Here is an 18,062-nt window from a genome sequence, read left to right as displayed (position 1 = left end):
ACCTGTTCTTCAAATGTTAGTGATGTTAGATCCGGATTTGTTTTATTAGTGTCTCTAATTTACAAAAGCAGTATTTATACTTGATGTAATAGCCAACTATTATTTTGAAGAATGCAGATTTTTGTACATAAAGTTTTGTTTGTTTCATATTTCTCTGACATGAATTCAGATTTGATTCTAAGGGGAAACAAATGTGGTGAAAATTACACAGTCATCTACCGTAAGACCATGCAAGGATTTCTCAACCTATTCTGTCACCCCATTTTTAGGTCCCATAATTCTAATAATCTTAGCAGTTCCAGATTTTTCAAGTTTGGGAATTAAGTACAGCATTTTCATGCTCAGTTTTCAAGAACATCTAAAGCACCAATTGCTACTCCCTCAGTTATCCTTCAGCCCTTCAGCCTGCTAATAATTTTCTTCAATTCGTGGTATAAAATAAATCTGCAAATTTTTTAAGATTTTCAGGTATAGCAAGGTTTGATTTCTTTTGTGTGTTAAATGTGTACATGACTGTGCCTGGCAGGGATGTTACTTCAAACTCCTCTCATGTTTGCAGACAAGATTTAAGAATTTTGCATGTGTTTAATGTGCTTATTACCACTCATTATTTCTCAGCCTCATCCAGGCAGTGCTGCAACTCCTCCACAGCAACTTCAAGGCTCTACTTATTGTCCTTGAGTTATTTGTAAAATAGAGAGCAAATTCATTTTGAATCTGTATCAGTGATGGCCCTCTTGACCCCTTCTTGCCTATATCAGAGCATCCCTTACATCCTAAATTTCTGCCACCTGTTGACTAATCCTACTCATAGTGGAGGGTTCTTATGTGTTAATACCACTAATATCCTTAGTCAATGTAACTGAGTTCTGCTAAACAGGAAAATGTATAACCAACACCATAGTTTGATTTCAAAGCAATTTACTGAACTAGAGCTATAGAGCTGGTAATAAGAAATGCACATATACTTAATATGATGATATCAGTTTATTTAGCATGAAACAATTTTATTCTGTGTGAAATGAGTGAGAAGTTGCTGTAAATAACTTTTTTTAGACACAGTAGTTAAAATTAATTTAAAAAACTTTAAATTAATCAAAATGTTTACTCTTCTTCACATCATTCTGTATGTACAATACTGTAAAGTCAGACTACTGTGATCTGAAGCATCATAGTAATTAAGTAATTTCACCACAGACATAAGCTTCATAGGTCTTTTAACACACTCACAGACTGAAATTGGAATCTTTGCATTCAATGTGCTTTGCTTACAATGCAGAAGTTAAATGCGGGAGACAAGCCAAATATGGTGAGAATGACAGATGACACTGACATGAGTGTGGCATTTGCTGCTAGTACATACATCTTATGTTTCAGGTTTCCGTCAGCAAAGGCATGCTGTAAATTTGTGATAAGCTTTACTTCAAATACATAACTTTAATTTTAGGTCTTTTGACAAAAGTTTATTTAGCAAGGTATTGAAATATGTCATTTACAATAAAAATATTCATTTATTTGATCAAGAAATACAAATTTACAGTTGTAAATGGAGCAACAATTAAGATGTAAATTGTTTAACAACAAATAAATACTGAAAAATATATAACTACTTGTGATAAGGTGTAAGAGATATGTCTGTGGTATTCACACTCATATGTCAAGCTATTAACACTAACTGACTCTGCAGGCAGAGCTTCAAGTCCATTTTTGGCTTCATGCTCATTGCTACATTTTGAATGTCAACCATTCCGGTTGTTGAGCAATATCATTTTTAAATGTCACCGGCAGTGGTGTTAAACTTTTGGTGTGAAAAGCACTCCAAATTTTCACATTCAGTTGTCACTCATTATAGTGACATGATGTAGTTTGCAAACTGAAAAATCTCCTATGATAAAAACTAATTTACATTCATAAATGTTTAATTTACTTTGAAATTAAACATTTGCACCCAATAATCATTCACACCACATTTCCAACTAATAAATAATTTTTTGACTACATTATGTGTGCATGTACCCAATGTTTTTGTGGTGGTGTCAGGACACTGAAACACCTGTTACAGAACAGCTGACACTGTGTCATATTTGATTTCTCCTTACCCATGCGGTATTGGAATATCAGACAAGCTTGGCTTTAGGTTGTGACTGATCTATATAAATTATATTATTGTTGTATATGATCTGACTAGTTTTCCTTCTGCATATTTTATTTTATTTACTATTTATATAACTGGATTTAATAGTGACTGATGGCTGATTGCCACACTGACCGTAACCCAAAGATACCTCTCTGTGTTATGCTGTCCTAGTCCTTCCTATTTTCGTGCCTCTTTTCCAGGTTAGGATTGAAGTTACTTGAATGACACACTTCCTCACACAAGCCTTTTCTCCAACTTCTTGTAAAAGGTATACAAGCGTGCTTGTTAGCCAGCTATACACATCAGGGACAGACTTATTAGCTATGCATACCACCTTCAGCTCAAATGTTAAGGACTGTTTTAGCTTTTGATGTGACTAGTTGGCTGAAAACGTTGCCATGTATAAGTGTCACACTGCTGTCATCTCAGCAGGGGCTTTAACAATGTATTATAAACCAACATACTTGATGTTTCACATCACCAAAACAAATGCATTCTGCTATAATTAGCAATTGTAAAAATTATTTGGTTACTGTTACTCAAAACTCACATTAGCTACATTTCATTGGAAACAAAGACATAAAATATTACAGACAGCAATTTAGGAGCAACTGCTTAATCTTTATTGTTTCACCATAAATTATATCATATTTATGATTCAACACATCGAAGCACCCAGTGTGATTTACTCAGCTGCTTCTTTTCCCTGTAAAAAACAGATAAATGGTTTGTGTGAGTCTGATTTGAATAATCCTTAGGTGACAATAATTGTAATCAGTGCATTTTATAGTGTTTAAACCTAATGCTGGGTAATGATACGATACTGTTAAGAATCTGCTCTGACATACTGACAGACATATATCAAAGAATGATCACTACAATGCTTGTTATTTTTCACTAAGCTGACATATTTACCTTGCCAGAGTCGCGGCTCTTTGCTCTCATTTTGTTGACCTGGGACTCTGCAATGTCAGCACGCTCCTCAGCCTCCTCCAGCTCATGCTGGAGCTTCCTGCACTTGGACAGGTGACCGTTGGCCTGCTCCTCCTGTAATTCAAGAGAAAGATAAATGTTTAGAAAGACCTGATAGTCTACTATGCGTAAAATAATGATGAAATGATATCAAGCTCTTATTGTTTAAAATGAATGTTTTGTTCTTACCGCTTCCTCAGCCTGCCTCTTGTAAGCCTTCACCTTGAGCTGCAACTTGTCTACCAGATCCTGCAGCCTGGTGACATTTTTCTTGTCCTCCTCAGTCTGTAATAGAAAATATTTGCATGTTTGAATATTTTGAATGGTAAAAATGGAAGATTGATTTGTACTGCACATGTAAATTATTCACGCAGTTGTACCTGGTAGGTGAGCTCCTTCACTCTCCTCTCATATTTGCGCACACCCTTAACAGCATCTGCTCCACGTCTCTGCTCAGCCTCAACCTCTCCCTCCAGCTCACGCACCTTCAGAAGGGTAAAAAATGTACTATTTAGAATCTGTAATGTTTCCAAATGTTTTATTACACTTGTTTGACTGGAAATCATAACAGAATTGTCTTACCCTAGACTCAAGCTTCTGGAGCTGCTTCTTGCCACCCTTCATGGCCAGGTTCTCAGCCTCATCCAGGCGGTGCTGCAGGTCCTTAACAGCAACCTCCAGGTTCTTCTTCATCCTCTCCAGGTGAGCGCTAGTATCCTGCTCCTTCTTCAGCTCCTCAGCCATCATAGCAGCCTAGAGGATGCATCATAAAATTTTACTTACAAATATCATGGAAAAACACATTTTAGTTGGAGTGAGAATCAGAGCAAATGAAAGTTAAACCTACATCAGTGATGGCCTTCTTGGCCTTCTCCTCTGCATTTCTTGCTTCCTGAACTGTGTCATCCACTTCACTCTGGATCTGGACCAGGTCAGTCTCAAGCTTCTTCTTGGTGTTCATAAGGCTTGTGTTCTAAAAGGTAAAATGATTAAGTCACTTGCGTCATCAAATGCCTGATTTCCACATCTTATTTAAAAACTTTTTGACTTATTGAAGAGAGATTGTGCTTGTTCACCTGAGAGTGCAGAAGTCCAACACGCTCACTGGCATCCACCAGTTCCTGCTCAGCGATTTTGCGGCTTCTCTCTGTCTGTTCCAGAGCAGCTCTAAGTTCCTCAATTTCAGCCACCATGAGACCGTTTCTGCGATCCACCATAGCAGCTTGTTCCTTGAGGTCATCCTGGGCTCTAACAGCATCATCAAGATGCAGTTGAGCATCCTGGTGAAAGAATATCAAAAAAATAATCACATGAATACCAAAATGAGTGCACCTACACTGACAATTGACTGCGCAACAACTCTATGTCTTACCTTCAGCTGTGCCTGCACATTCCTCAGCTGCTTCTGGGACTCAGAAGCCTGGCGATTGGCATGGCTCAACTGAATCTCCATCTCATTCAGGTCTCCCTCCATCTTCTTCTTGATTCTCAGGGCATCGTTCCTGCTCCTGACCTCAGAATCCAGAGTGCTCTGCATGGAGTCAGTCACCCTCTGGCTGTTCCTCTTGATCTGCTCCATCTCCTCATCTTTCTCTGCCAGCTTCCTGTCCACCTCACCCTTAATCTGGTTGAGCTCCAGCTGGACACGCAGGATCTTGGACTCCTCATGTTCCAGAGTTCCCTAATAAAATGAAAGAAACAAATATTCAGCTCTGCCTTCAAACTTTACATAAAACATTTGTGAATGATTTTACAAAAGATCTCTCCAGAAGAAATGTACCTCAGCCTCTTCAAGAGCTGTCTGGATCTCAGACTTCTCTGTCTCCACCTGCTTCTTGGCCTTCTCCAGCTCATGGATGCTCTTGCCAGTCTCGCCGATCTGTTCAGTCAGATCTGAGATCTCCTCTGCAGAGAGATTCATGTGTTTTTTAGTGTTAAGACTTGAAGCGTTGACTATAAAAACGTTATTCTAAGACATACATAGGTTAAATGAAATTTATAAAGTGTTGCATAATGAGGTCAGAACTCACGTTGGAGGTTCTTGTTTTCACGCTTCATGGTCTCCAACTGATCCAGAGCCTCCTCATAAGAGTTCTTCATCTTGAACAGCTCAGTGCCAAGAGAACGAGCCTCCTTCTGAGCTCCTTCAAGCTCAGCCTGACCCTCCTCATACTTCTGTTTCCACTCTGCCAAGACCTGAATTACACAATTTATACAGTTTACTGTATAATTCTACTCATTATTCAATACAATGACAAATCATTTTAGTTTTCTTTGATTTTAGGTTATGGTTGCACAAAATAAATGTTGTTACCTTGTCAAAGTTCCTCTGCTTCTTGTCCAGGTTAGCAGCCAGCCCATTGGCTCTCTCCACATCAATCATGAGGTCCTCCACCTCACTCTGGAGCCTCTGTTTGGTTTTCTCAAGAGATGCACACTTGGAATTGACTGCCTCAATCTGCTCCTCAGCCTCCTGAAGGCGCTGGGCCAGCTTTTTCCTGTTTGAAAAAGTATGATTTGTCTCTTACTTTTTTTTTTCCCAAATCTTTTGTTCATATGAGAACGTATTATGTATTTAATCATCTAGATGAGCATATCTGGGGCATGGGGTGTTGCTGCAATCTAAAACAAATAAATCTAAAAAAAAATCTAAAGTAAATTTGTTTAAATGTAAGTATTGATATTCACACCAGCTGAGCTATCCCCCAATGCTAGCCTTCTGGCCAGTGAATTTTTGAAAATGTACTCACTTGGCTTCCTCAAGCTCCTCAGTACGCTGGATAGCATCAGTCTCATACTTAGTTCTCCACTGAGCCACCTCACTGTTGGCCTTGGACATTCCACGCTGCAGCTCAGCCTTGGCCTCCTGCTCCTCCTCAAACTGCTCCCTCAGCAGATCACAGTCATGGCGGGCTGATTGCAGTCCATGGGCAAGAGCATTCTTGGCCTGGCATTAGAAATAATGTTCAGTATGAAAAAATGTTTAACTAACACCTATAAAGTTCCAGTACCAGTGCACAGTTAAAGTTTTCTTACCTTGACCTCCTCCTCAATCTGTCTCTTCAGCTCCTCAATCTGCTGTGTGAAGGCCTGTTTGCCTCTGGTCAGCTGGGAGACAAGAGCTTCTTTCTCCTCAATTTGACGGCCGAACTCACCTTGTGTGAAAAGATGTCATGATACGTTAATTTATGTTTTACGTTTCTCAATCATGCAGAACAGATTATTCATTGATAATCTCAACATACCATTTTCTGTCATGAGACGTGCTTTCTGTGCACCCAGGTCATTGTTTTGACGGATATTTTCGTCATTCTTGGTCTTCAGTTCACTCAGTTGGTCCTCAAGAGTACGGCACATCTTTTCAAGGTTTCCCTAATTAGGAAAAGAGAGATCAGATCGTGATCAGATGTCATGAGTCATATTAATTGCCTTATTTAAGATACTAATTTGGGTATTAAAGTATAAGTTTATGTATTGTGTACCTTTGCTTTGGCAACAGCCTCCATGTTGCTAGAGAGGTCATCAATCTCCATCTTGTATTCACTCTTTTCCTTCTCCAGCTTCTGCTTGACGCGCTGGAGGTTGTCGATCTGCTCTCCCAGCTCAGCAACGCTGTCAGCCTGCTTCTTGCGAAGAGCAGCAGCAGTGGCTTCATGCTGCAGAGTGGACTCCTCAAGGTCACGACGGAGCTTCTGGAACTCAGCCTCACGCTTCTTGTTCATCTCAATCTGAGCGGCAGTGGCTCCACCGGCCTCCTCCAGTCTCTCGCTGATCTCCTCAAGTTCCCTGGAGAGGTCAGCTCTCTGCTTCTCAACCTTGGCACGAGCAGCACGTTCAGCTTCAATCTCCTCCTCCAGTTCCTCAATACGGGCCTGTTGAATGTAGATGAGTTGGCTGTCAGCAAACTTCACTTTTAAAACACAAAATAGGAAAACTTTTGCAGGAACATGTTACACAATATGTCACCTGAAGCTCCTTGATCTTCTTCTGAAGCTGAGCACCCAGTGACTGCTCATCCTCAATCTTGCTAAGGAGCTGACTGATTTCAAAGTCCTTCCTGTGAGAATATTAGATAAGGTACATAGTAAGAGCTCATGCAGTTGACCGTAATTTTCAAAATAATAAAACTGTACAAATTCAAAAGCAAAGTTACTTCTTCAGTTTCTCATCAGACTGCTGCTTGTCATTCTCAAGATCCATGATGGATTCCTGGGCCAGTTTGAGATCACCCTCCAGCTTCCTCTTGGCTCTCTCAAGGTCCATACGCAGCTTCTTCTCTTGCTCCAGAGAACCCTCAAGCTGAACATGAAAATGAGCTTTTAGTTATCACATTCATGAGTTATCTTGATGCTTGTTAATCGAAGTGACTGTATACTTACATCATCCACTTGCTGCTCAAGCTTGGTCTTGGCCTTGGTCAAGGTGTTGACTTTGTCTTCCTCAGCCTGCAGGTCATCAAGAGTCTGCTGATGAGCCTCCTGAAGGGCTTTCTTTTCCTTGGTCAGCTTAGCAATGCTCTCATCCTGAGAGGCCATCTCCTCAGTCAGGTTCTTCACCTGTGTTTTGAAGCAATATGTTGTTATCACATGGTCATCATTAGATGTTGCTCAATCCGTTGGATATATTGATATTTACAAACCTTGTTCTCAGTGGCATGCTTCTCCTTCTCCACTTTGGCCAAGGTAAGCTCCAGGTCATCAATGTCCTTCTTGAGCTCAGAGCATTCATCCTCCAGCTTTCTCTTCTTGCCAGTGAGTTCAGCATTGATTTCCTCTTCATCTTCCAGTCTCTCAGTTGTCTCTTTCAGTTTGGCCTCCAGCTGGATCTTGCTCTTGATGAGCCCCTCACATCTCTCCTCAGCATCTGACAGATTCTCTGATTCCTAGTTTGTATTATGAAAAACACGTGTTAGCACGTCAACACTGAAAAAGGTGAAAAAGCACAGCTGTCTGTCGTTGTGTACTTACAGATGCTACTTGCAGCTGCAGATCATTCTTCTCCTGCAGAAGAGACACCATCTTCTCCTCCAGTTCTTTCTTCTTGGCCAGGGCAGTAGCCAAGTCTGTTTGCATCTTCTCATAGTTCTCCTTCATCTGGGCCAGCTCCTTCTCAGTTTCAGCACTCTTCAGCAGAGGCTTGATCTTGTAGTACACCTTCATCCATGGCCAGTGTTTGACATTCATGAATGAGCGGACGTTGTACTGGATGGTAAAGATGGCATCTCTGTAGGAAAGAGGATGCCATTATTGACAGAGCAATTCTTCATTATTTGTAAAAATGTGTACTCAAAACAAGCTGTTTTCAACATGCCTCCTCTCCGTCATCTTCACAAACTCCTTTCTCATGAGGTAGCCACGGCAGAGAGCTTGAGTCATGGTGACCAGAGAGGCCAACTTTTCATCTCTCATCTCCTCAAGGGTACCCAGCAGACCAGCCTTGAAGAACACCTGAATGAACAAAAAATTGAAATTTACTGTATGTCTGCACTCTAAAATATATACCATACAAAACATTATATTTCAAAGAAATAAGAGTGCACACCCCCATAGTCACCTAAATGTCCTTATTTCTCTATTATTGAGAAATCATCTCACTATTTTTCTTCTATTATTACGAAATCACTACTTCAGAATCCAAAGCACATAGAAAATCTTTGGTTCAAGAGTAACACTGTAAAGTGTAACGTTCGTCCATGGCCACATGCTGGCGCTGTGGATCCTTGTTCTTTGGCCCATGGTTTAATTCAGAATTATTCACAAAATTTATTAAAATTGGGTAACAACACTCCTGTACTTGACAGACAAAAGTGGACTGAAAAACATATACTCAATGGCAATTACATTAACATATGAATGCAATCAGGGTGTTTACCTTGGTGTGTCCAAATCTGTACTGGTCATGATCCACATCAATTGAGCCAAGCAGCTTCTCAGAAGCCTTCTTGTTATCAATAAACTGGCCCTCAGGGATGACGCTGGCATTCAGCACCTTGTACCTGTAACAGGAGAGTTAATGTTCAGTGTGACCATTTTCCTTCAATAGTCTACATCAAAATTATATTCACATATCAAATGGTACCTCTGCTTGAAGTCACCATAGAGGATTCTGCTGGGGAAACCTTTCCTGCAGATTCTGATACCCTCCAGCACACCGTTACACCTGAGCTGGTGGATGACCAGGAAGTTCTCCATCAGACCTGTAAAAAAGACATTTCTTAATTACCTCTCAATAAATGGTCTGTTGTTAAAGTAGCACAAAATTAAATAAAAAATACCAACAAAACAAAACAAAACCTTCATTATGATTATGTTTTCTGTGTACCTGGAGTCTTTGACTCATTGGGAATCAGGCAGCGCACAAAGTGAGGATGGGTGCTCCTCAAGTTAGTCATCAGCTTGCCCAAGTTCTCCTGTGGATTCAAAATGGCATCTCTTGTCATAAAATGTAACAATTGTGAGGTTGAGTATGAACTGATACTGGATTTTATGTTCAAGTTTGCAAAGTTAAACCTTACCCTGAACTGTGAAGACACAGTCTGCATGGAACCACCCTTCTTCTTGCCTCCCTTCTTGCCACCACCACCAGCCTCTGTTGATAATTTCAGTGGATGTGTTTCGTTAGAACCACACATAAAAGTTACATGAAAATATGCTTTACAATCTGTTTGAATTTACTTTAGTTACTGTCATACCCTCAACAACAGGGGGATAGAGATAAGCAAGCAGTTTAACTGAAGACTTCTGGTACAGCTGCAACACAGACTCATTCAGTGGATCCTTGTTCTTGTCCAGCCAGCCACTGATATTGTAGTCCACAGTACCAGCATAGTGCACCAGGGAGAAGTGGGCCTCAGCCTTGCCCTTGGCGGGCTTTGGCTTCTCAAATGCTTTGCATTTGCCAAGATGCTGGTCATACAGCTTGTTCTTGAAGGATGTGTCTGTGGCCTTGGGGAACATGCACTCCTCTTCAAGGATGGAGAAGATGCCCATGGGCTTAAAAGAAGTGGGAAGAAGTATGTAATTAAGTGATACATTTAATCAACGTAAGAACAATTAAATAGAATGATAAAATGAAATGATTACCTTTTCAATCAGCTCAATGCAGGCAGCCAAGTCCATGCCAAAGTCAATGAACTCCCAGATAATACCCTCCTTCTTGTACTCCTCTTGCTCCAGGACGAACATGTGGTGGTTGAAGAACTGCTGCAGTTTCTCATTGGTGAAGTTGATGCACAGCTGCTCCATGCTGTTGAACTGTGAGGGGACGCATAATCAGCATCAAGACTTACAAGCTGTAAGAATCTTTATGTTATGACTGTCATGAAAAGTATTAGCTGCTGAATTTTTGTAAATGAAGCTTACATCAAAGATTTCAAATCCAGCAATATCCAGGACACCAATGAAGAACTGCCTTGGCTGTTTAGTGTCCAACATCTGGTTGATACGGATGACCATCCACAAGAACATCCTCTCATAGATAGACTTGGCCAGGGCAGTCACAGCGTTCAGCACCTGATTAAAAACAAGAATGTGATTGATTAAAGTCAGTAAACTGTTTTGTAAAATGTTGGATTACTTGTTTTCTAAACTTCTCCTAACTTAAAGGAGACAAAAGAATCAAAAATGGAACGCTTACACTATTCTTTTCCTTAGAAGTTCCTTTCCTTCCTACTGTAAATATGCAAGCACTACAATTTAAACAAAATTGATACCTGTATATCTTAATTACCTGTGGCACAGTCTGTCCCTTGGTGACAAACTCATTTCCGACCTTCACTCTGGGGTAGCACAGAGCCTTCAGCATGTCCGCAGAGTTCAGACCCAGCAAGTAAGCAACCTTGTCAGCATCTGAAAATAGGTCAGTGATTTGCAGTTAATACATGCAGTATGTGACCATGATCTTTCACCATGAACAGAAGTTAGTCTGATAACCAACTTTAGCACTGTTGACTTTGATCTGACATTAAACACTCACCCTCTGTGCCATCAGGCTCAGCCTGCTCCTCACGCTGCTTCTGCTTGAACTTCATGTTACCATGGTGGAGCACAGCACCAGTCATCTTGTAGATGCTCATCTTCTCTTCATTACTGAAGCCCAGGATATCAATGGCATTCTGTTTTCAAAACAGATGTCCAAACAAAACATAATCACTTTGGAAAATGCATTTAAAAGAGCAGTTTTGATATTGCACTTAATATACAAAATACATCATAATTTGACGCAAAGATCACTCACATCAGTGGCTTCCAGCTCAACTTTGTCATCAATGCTGGCCACAGTGATCTGACCCATGCTGCACATGGGGAAGTCGTAGGGGTTGGTTGAGATGAGTGCCATTTCTGGAGATCAGAAAAGGGGCAATTAAATCAGTGGGTTGTTTTCTATGAAACATGTAGCTTTAACATTGAGCAATAATTCAGTGTTTACCAATCAGCTCAGGTTTGTGGTTGGTCATCATCTGGTAGAAGATGTGGTAGCCTCTTTCATCAGGAAGCTGGAATGTCACTCTGGACTTCTCCAGCAGATCTACAAATGTTGTTCATATGTCACATCCTGGCCAATTCTCAATTACAATGATTTGTATGTACTGTGAGAATTCTTACTTACAGGTCTCAATATCAGCACTAGCCAGTTTGCCAGTTGTGCCGAAATGGATTCTGATGAATTTACCCTGTTTGGAATAGAGGAATCTTTAACATCCCTACACATGGGCAGTGTTTAACAAGATGTCTCAAATCTGTAGAAATCGCTCCATACTTACAAAACGGGAAGAGTTGTCATTCCTCACAGTTTTGGCGTTACCATAGGCCTCCAGCAGAGGATTGGCTGCAATAATCTGATCCTCCAGTGAGCCCTACAATCCAGGTTTAGAAATTATATCAGAAAATGACAGGAAAACTATCTCATACTTAAGTAATACTGGATTGTAATCATCATAAAGTAACTCATTCCCACCTTTGATGAATCCTTCTTCTTGTCTCCACCAACTGAAATTGTTGCAAAGTACTGGATGACACGCTTGGTGTTCACAGTCTTTCCAGCACCAGATTCTCCACTAGGTATAGACATAGACTTATTAGAATTTGATCAAGACGTTTGATTATGTAAAACAAAGTCAACAAATGTGTAACTTACGTGATCAAGACAGACTGGTTCTCCCTATCTGTTAAATGAAAAACAAAGAAATTAATTATGTTTTGTTGCAACAGAAACCTAATTTACTAACAAATTCTAAATTATTTTGGTAATGACTAACCAGTAAGCATGAACTGATAAGCGTTGTCAGAGACAGAGAAGATGTGGGGTGGAGCCTCCATACGCTTCTTGCCTCTGTAGGCACTGACAACTTCAGCATCGTACACTGGGAGCCACTTGTAGGGGTTCACGGTGGCACAGAACAATCCAGAGTAGGTCTGAAAGTTATCATAGAGATTCAACAGTTAACTCTATGTTTCCTACAAGTAGGGCCAATTTCAGTGTTTCTCTTTTCTTATTTGGCAGATTGTCTTACGTAGATCATCCATGCTGCGTAACGCTCTTTGAGGTTATACAACACAGAGGCTTCATTGAGATGGGTCATCATGGCCATGTCCTCAATTTTGTCGAACTTCGGAGGGTTCATTGGAGAGACGTCATCTTCTTTAACTGTCCTCTCCTGGAACAGGACATTTTATCACAATGAGAACTGTTCATATTGGATTCTCATTTGACTCTGACTTAGTGATACCAACCTCCTCGGTGTCCAGGACTTTGACAGTGACTTTGCCACCGTCTTTCTTGATGATTGTTCCCTTCAGGTACAACTCCTTGGCATCAACCACGTAGCAGGCAGACTTGGCATCAAAAGGCTTGTTTTGAGCCTCAATTCTCTCCTTCTCTGGCTTACGGAGGTAAATGGCAGCTTTGCCATAGATGGCCATCTCCGCGTCCGTACTCATGGTGGCGGCTTATGTCTGCAGCAAAATCAGACAATAGCAATCTTGGACTGATGTTTTCTGATCATGTTCAACAGTGCCCAAATATCAGGCCTTGAACAAAAATGTTATCACATCCGCAACTAGAAAATGGTTTTGTATCGTCACAGGTGGCCTTCAGCTTAATTAAAGCCTTTTAGCCTCCCAAAGTGATAGCCGTTACAATAAACATTAAACATTAAACATTAGCTATACTCTTTAATTCTTTAGAGGGTTAGAGTAGATCAAAGTATACAGTGAGTGAGAGGTAGGGTACACCCAGGACACAGGGCTGGCACATAACCAACCATTCACTCTCACATTCACACCTGTGGGCAATTTAGAGTTGCCAATTAACGCAGAGAGAACATTCAAACTCCACACAACCAGCCCTAGCCATTTGAGCTAACTACTGCACCGCTTTGTTGCCCATTGATTTAACATATAAATAATTATTAATAAAGTAGTAAAAATTGTACATACCTTACCCCTTCCCTTCGTGAAAAGAATGTTATATTCCACAATCCTGTTGAGAACATTATGTTTTTGTCAGTGCAGGAAGCAACAAAAAAATAAATTGTAAAAATATCAATATATGTAAGGTTTTTACATATAGGAGGAAGGAAAATATATATTTTGTCTTGTGTCTGAAAAGCACAGAGTGCACTGAATAACAATACATATAGATTTTTACTCTTACATGAAACTGTTATTACCCCAATTCAGGAAACTAATTTCAAAAATGAGGAAAAGTATAATTTAAATGGTACATCAAAATGGTATCCTCACCACAAGCAGGAACTTGACGAGTCTTCTACCACACAGTCTGAACCTCCTCTTGGTTCCCCTTATATTCTGTCTGGCTTGCTTACAAAGCAAAGCCTATAGCAGGCTAACATGCCAAATATGGTTACAATGACAGCTGAGTCTTGAGGCATTTCAAATATTTTGCTAGCATTAAATTGGGGACAATCCCTACCTGAAGTAAGTAGCTTTTTAGTCCTTTAAAACACAGAATATATAGATATGTAGTAATAGTTTCATATAAAAATGTAATTAAAAATGATTACATCTGACAATAAACTGTGGTAGTATTGCACACATCTTTAAAGTGTAAACAAGCTTTTTAATGACTGAGCAGACTCTTGAGATTATATTTTGAGAATTTAAGTTTGTATTAGGAATTATACCATTGTTTGAAATCTGATAGCTGACGACCAGGCAGCAAAAGCATTATAGATGAATGACAGTTGACATTATGATCTTTTCTTTTGCCTGTGAAAGGCTGGTGGTTGGATGCAAGTGATTCTTTTGGTGCTTGTTTGATAATTTCCTGGCTCCAAATAAACTTGCATGTGTTGAGTTGAGAGATTTAGCATTTATACAGATTAGGATCACAGTGGTTTTGTAACTTGATTTGAAATTATATGATGTGCTTCATTTTCCAAGCTAATGGCAACCTCTATTGAAAATGCAAGAATTAAGACAACAACCTAAACACAAAAATTATACATTTAAATTAGCAGACATTCATATGGGACTTGTAACTTATAATCAAACCATTTCTGTCATCTAAAATGGATTATTATGTGGAGTTTGGATATATCTGGATACCCAGATATAACTACTGTAATATTTCTAATCATTATGTAAGCAAAAATTTATTAAATGTTATTATTTTTAATTTAATTAAAGTATAATTTATTCTACCTCAAATTACTATAGTTTTAAAATTGCACATTTATCATTGTCCTTTTAACTAACTGAATGAGATTTCACAAGAATGTCACTGTCTCCTGAGACATATATTCAACACACTCCAAGTTCTGTGATGTCTTCTTAGTCAGGTTTCAGTCTACATTATTGAGTGAGTTTGATTGAGTGGTCAGTTGTCAGCTAACTTGGGCTGCAACGAGGAGCACATGTAAGTCTCTGTGAGCACATTTGTTAGTGGCATTCTGTGATACTTATCATGTAATTTGAGTAGCCTGATTGCAGTGTTGAGGTGAAAGAAGTGACATGTCATCACAGAGTGGGAGGGCGCAAGGCTCATCCTGGACTCATTGACTGTATATTGACTTTACTAATAGAATGTGCTGACCAAAACTGAAAACTGCTTTAAACTTTAAGAGACACATCGTAAGTTTTCACAGATTTAGTGTTTATTTCAGCTCTCTTGCACACTTTCACAATTGCACTGTCGCTTACAGTTGTTTACAACAAAAACAGTTTGACCTGTATGTAGAGACTGAATGTTGTTGTTCATTTTAGTTTTTAATAAAAGAAAGAAAAAGCAAAGAAAAACTGTCAAACAAGTCAAATTTCTTGAATGTGTAATGGGTCAATAAATCTAATTTAGATTCTGAAGAAAAAGTTGCCATTGCTTTTACTCACTTAAATGTCACAAAATCTTTATTTGTTCGTTTATTTGGTATTTTGAATCACCCAGGTTCCCGAAAATAATTTTCAAAATTGAATGTTAAAAACAGATAATGAAGTGAAATAGTTAGGGCACATCAAATGTGAGGTACAGTGACAGTACATCATGCCTCTTTGGTTGTATAGGATGTCCACTGAATGATTTGTTTGACAGAATCAGTTTTCTGACAATTATGCTGCATTGAGAAAATGAACACATTTACTCACATCTGTTCATTTACTCAGTGTATGAAAATAAATGCCTGTTGTGAATTGACCACTACTGTCAAAGTCAATAGAGTGCTGACTTAACTTCAACTTCATAATTTTCCAAGCTGATGACATGAGTAATGCAGGCGTATTTCAGACATATCAGCTCACACAATGATTCTTGAGTAAATGACAAACTGAATTGAACAAATTCTGTTAAAGGTGATTTGATTTTCAGCAGACCATTTCAGTGAAGCATTTAGATAATTGATGGCTCACACCAAAGCCCTTGCACCTGAGAGTTTATCTCACTTGGACAGATACTACAGGCATACTTAGGTTTCTTGTAGAAGAACAAGATCATAGCTACTATTTGACTGTCTCATGTTCTGACATGTTCCCCATCTCATCTCAACATGATGGTTACCTTGGCTGAATTCAAGGAAGAAGTTAAAATGTAAAATTCAGTCTTAATGAACAAAATTGTGTCTTCAATCTATGATTTTGGTTTTAGTCTCTAAATGAACATAGCCAATTCCCACCCTCCAGTAGTGTCCCACTGTGAGGATGTGCTGATGTGAGATTTTGCTCATTTTGCTCATTTTGTGCATCAAGTGCTTCTAACATTCCGTACTGTAAAATGTTTTTTTATGCTATGTGCTTTCTTTAAAGCTCACCTAACATTTGTTGTGCTGCGTCGATCTAATTACGCCAGCTCAATGTAATGAGATAGGTGTCGTAGTGCTGAGAAGGAAGAGGGAGGCTGGGAGGTCAGAGGTCATGTGGGGGTGGGAGTTTTGAGGCACAGGACAGTTGTTGAAGCTTCTGTAAAAAGCAATCAGCTGATTAGTTACCAAACTGACATAGCATGGTACAGAAAAGCTTTGACCACACATGGTAGAATCTATTTGTGTCTGAAAAAAAAACTGGATAAAAGTGACTGCAGCTCACCAATGGCAGAGAGTGCGAACACGGATCATCCTGCTTCTAACATAAATTCAAATACTTGATGTTGAATTGATAGAACTGCAGTTACCAGCTCTCTTTTTGGATGATGGAAATTGTACAGTTTAACAATGTAAGTCAGTGGATCCTGAAGGGGCTGGTGCTCTTCATTAAAAGTAAAGCACACAGCAGCCCTGCAGTGTTTGAAAATGTGCCTACATGTTCTCTGCTCTCCTGTCTAGCTTTTTACTACGGAATGAGTAAGTTAACACTTACCATTATATTAAACCTGATTCAGAAAGGAACACACAGTACTCAGTTATTTCACTCACTCATTTGCCCCTTAACGACTATTTGATCGTAGCATTGTCTGAGCCACGTGGATCTACTGTCCCTCTGTGCGGCAGGAATCACACTGTTTGTAAGGCAGCTGCTAGGCAGCTGCTAGGCAGCTTTGCGACACAGGGTGCTTGTTTCAAGTAATAACAGTGGATCCCTGTCTCAGCCTTGTGAACTGAACAGTTCTCCCGACGAAATGTCGCTCCCCACCAGAATCTCACAATTTCCCGATTAATTACTCATTAGTTATATGTAATTAAAGAGATAATTTATGGATTGAGTCGATCTATTTGACCGTACCGTCCAACTGCCTGGCAGGACTTACTTGAATCGGAGTTGCTGCGCGAAAACGAAACCAAAACTATCCATGCCCCATGGTTTCGTTTTAAAATAAAAGCCACTTTGGCTGCAGAAGGATGCAGTCTACGACAACAGTTTTTTGGTGAGTTCTCATTTAATTTATTAGTATTAACTAACTTCTGAACGACTATGAACTGCACCGCTTAGTGCAGCCTTCAACACGCTTTCGATCGGCTGCATACAAAAGACTCTATAAAGCGATGCTTGTCACCTTAAACGACCTCGGCCCTGTTTTTTTTCAGATAAGGCTGGATGATAGTGGCGAGAAGAGGCGATCTGTATGCACTCAGTGCGTTTTTATCGAAGGCAATTCACGTTTAACGGCCGAACACATTTTAAGTAATATGAAGTATAACCCCTGCGTACGAGCTACGTACGTTAAAAACGCATTAAAAAGTGGGCAGTAAAACGTACGCGCTTCTTGACGTCTGCAACAATAACATTCTTTATGAATATGATGCTGTCGTGATCTAATAGTCTAATCTCTTCTCCACCGAATCTACCAAAATTACAGTGTAGTTAACATAATCTGTTATTACCTGAACAAAATATGAAACAAAACCCCATGGAAATCTAGCCTATCATAATGGGAAGATGATGACATAAATGATGACTGTAAACGTGTAAAAATGACGTTTAAACTTCATGAGGGCTCAAACAAGGGCTGCAACTAAAGATTATTTTCATAGCCAATTACTCAGTTCATTATTTTCTCGATTAATTGATTA

General features: G+C 39.5%; 1 protein-coding gene across 1 annotated transcript; it reads right to left on the bottom strand.

Annotated features, from left to right (window-relative positions):
* Nucleotides 1–2,737: 2,737 nt before the first annotated feature.
* Nucleotides 2,738–13,931, bottom strand: LOC146316054 (myosin heavy chain, fast skeletal muscle-like). Its single transcript, XM_084733971.1, has 41 exons — nt 13,852–13,931; nt 13,546–13,588; nt 12,841–13,062; nt 12,621–12,764; nt 12,366–12,522; nt 12,245–12,272; nt 12,065–12,164; nt 11,871–11,963; nt 11,717–11,780; nt 11,537–11,635; nt 11,345–11,448; nt 11,084–11,222; nt 10,838–10,956; nt 10,471–10,620; nt 10,192–10,362; nt 9,801–10,101; nt 9,624–9,697; nt 9,431–9,518; nt 9,188–9,305; nt 8,981–9,104; nt 8,420–8,556; nt 8,077–8,332; nt 7,749–7,991; nt 7,489–7,665; nt 7,263–7,408; nt 7,076–7,166; nt 6,592–6,981; nt 6,355–6,481; nt 6,146–6,264; nt 5,860–6,056; nt 5,424–5,607; nt 5,140–5,305; nt 4,890–5,014; nt 4,482–4,790; nt 4,186–4,389; nt 3,957–4,082; nt 3,692–3,862; nt 3,490–3,594; nt 3,299–3,394; nt 3,053–3,184; nt 2,738–2,843 (listed from the first exon to the last, which is right to left on the bottom strand). Exons 3-41 carry the CDS (start codon nt 13,045–13,047, stop codon nt 2,823–2,825), a joined length of 5,802 nt encoding a protein of 1,933 aa, XP_084590097.1. The 5' UTR covers nt 13,048–13,062; nt 13,546–13,588; nt 13,852–13,931; the 3' UTR covers nt 2,738–2,822.
* Between the last annotated feature and the right edge of the window lie 4,131 nt (nt 13,932–18,062).

This window comes from Lutjanus erythropterus, chromosome 13 (assembly GCF_056507025.1).
Source record: "Lutjanus erythropterus isolate fLutEry1 chromosome 13, fLutEry1.hap2, whole genome shotgun sequence".
NCBI lineage: Eukaryota > Metazoa > Chordata > Actinopteri > Lutjaniformes > Lutjanidae > Lutjanus > Lutjanus erythropterus.
The sequence above is the reverse complement of the archived record's forward strand: the minus strand, read 5'-3'. Positions and strand labels throughout refer to the sequence as shown.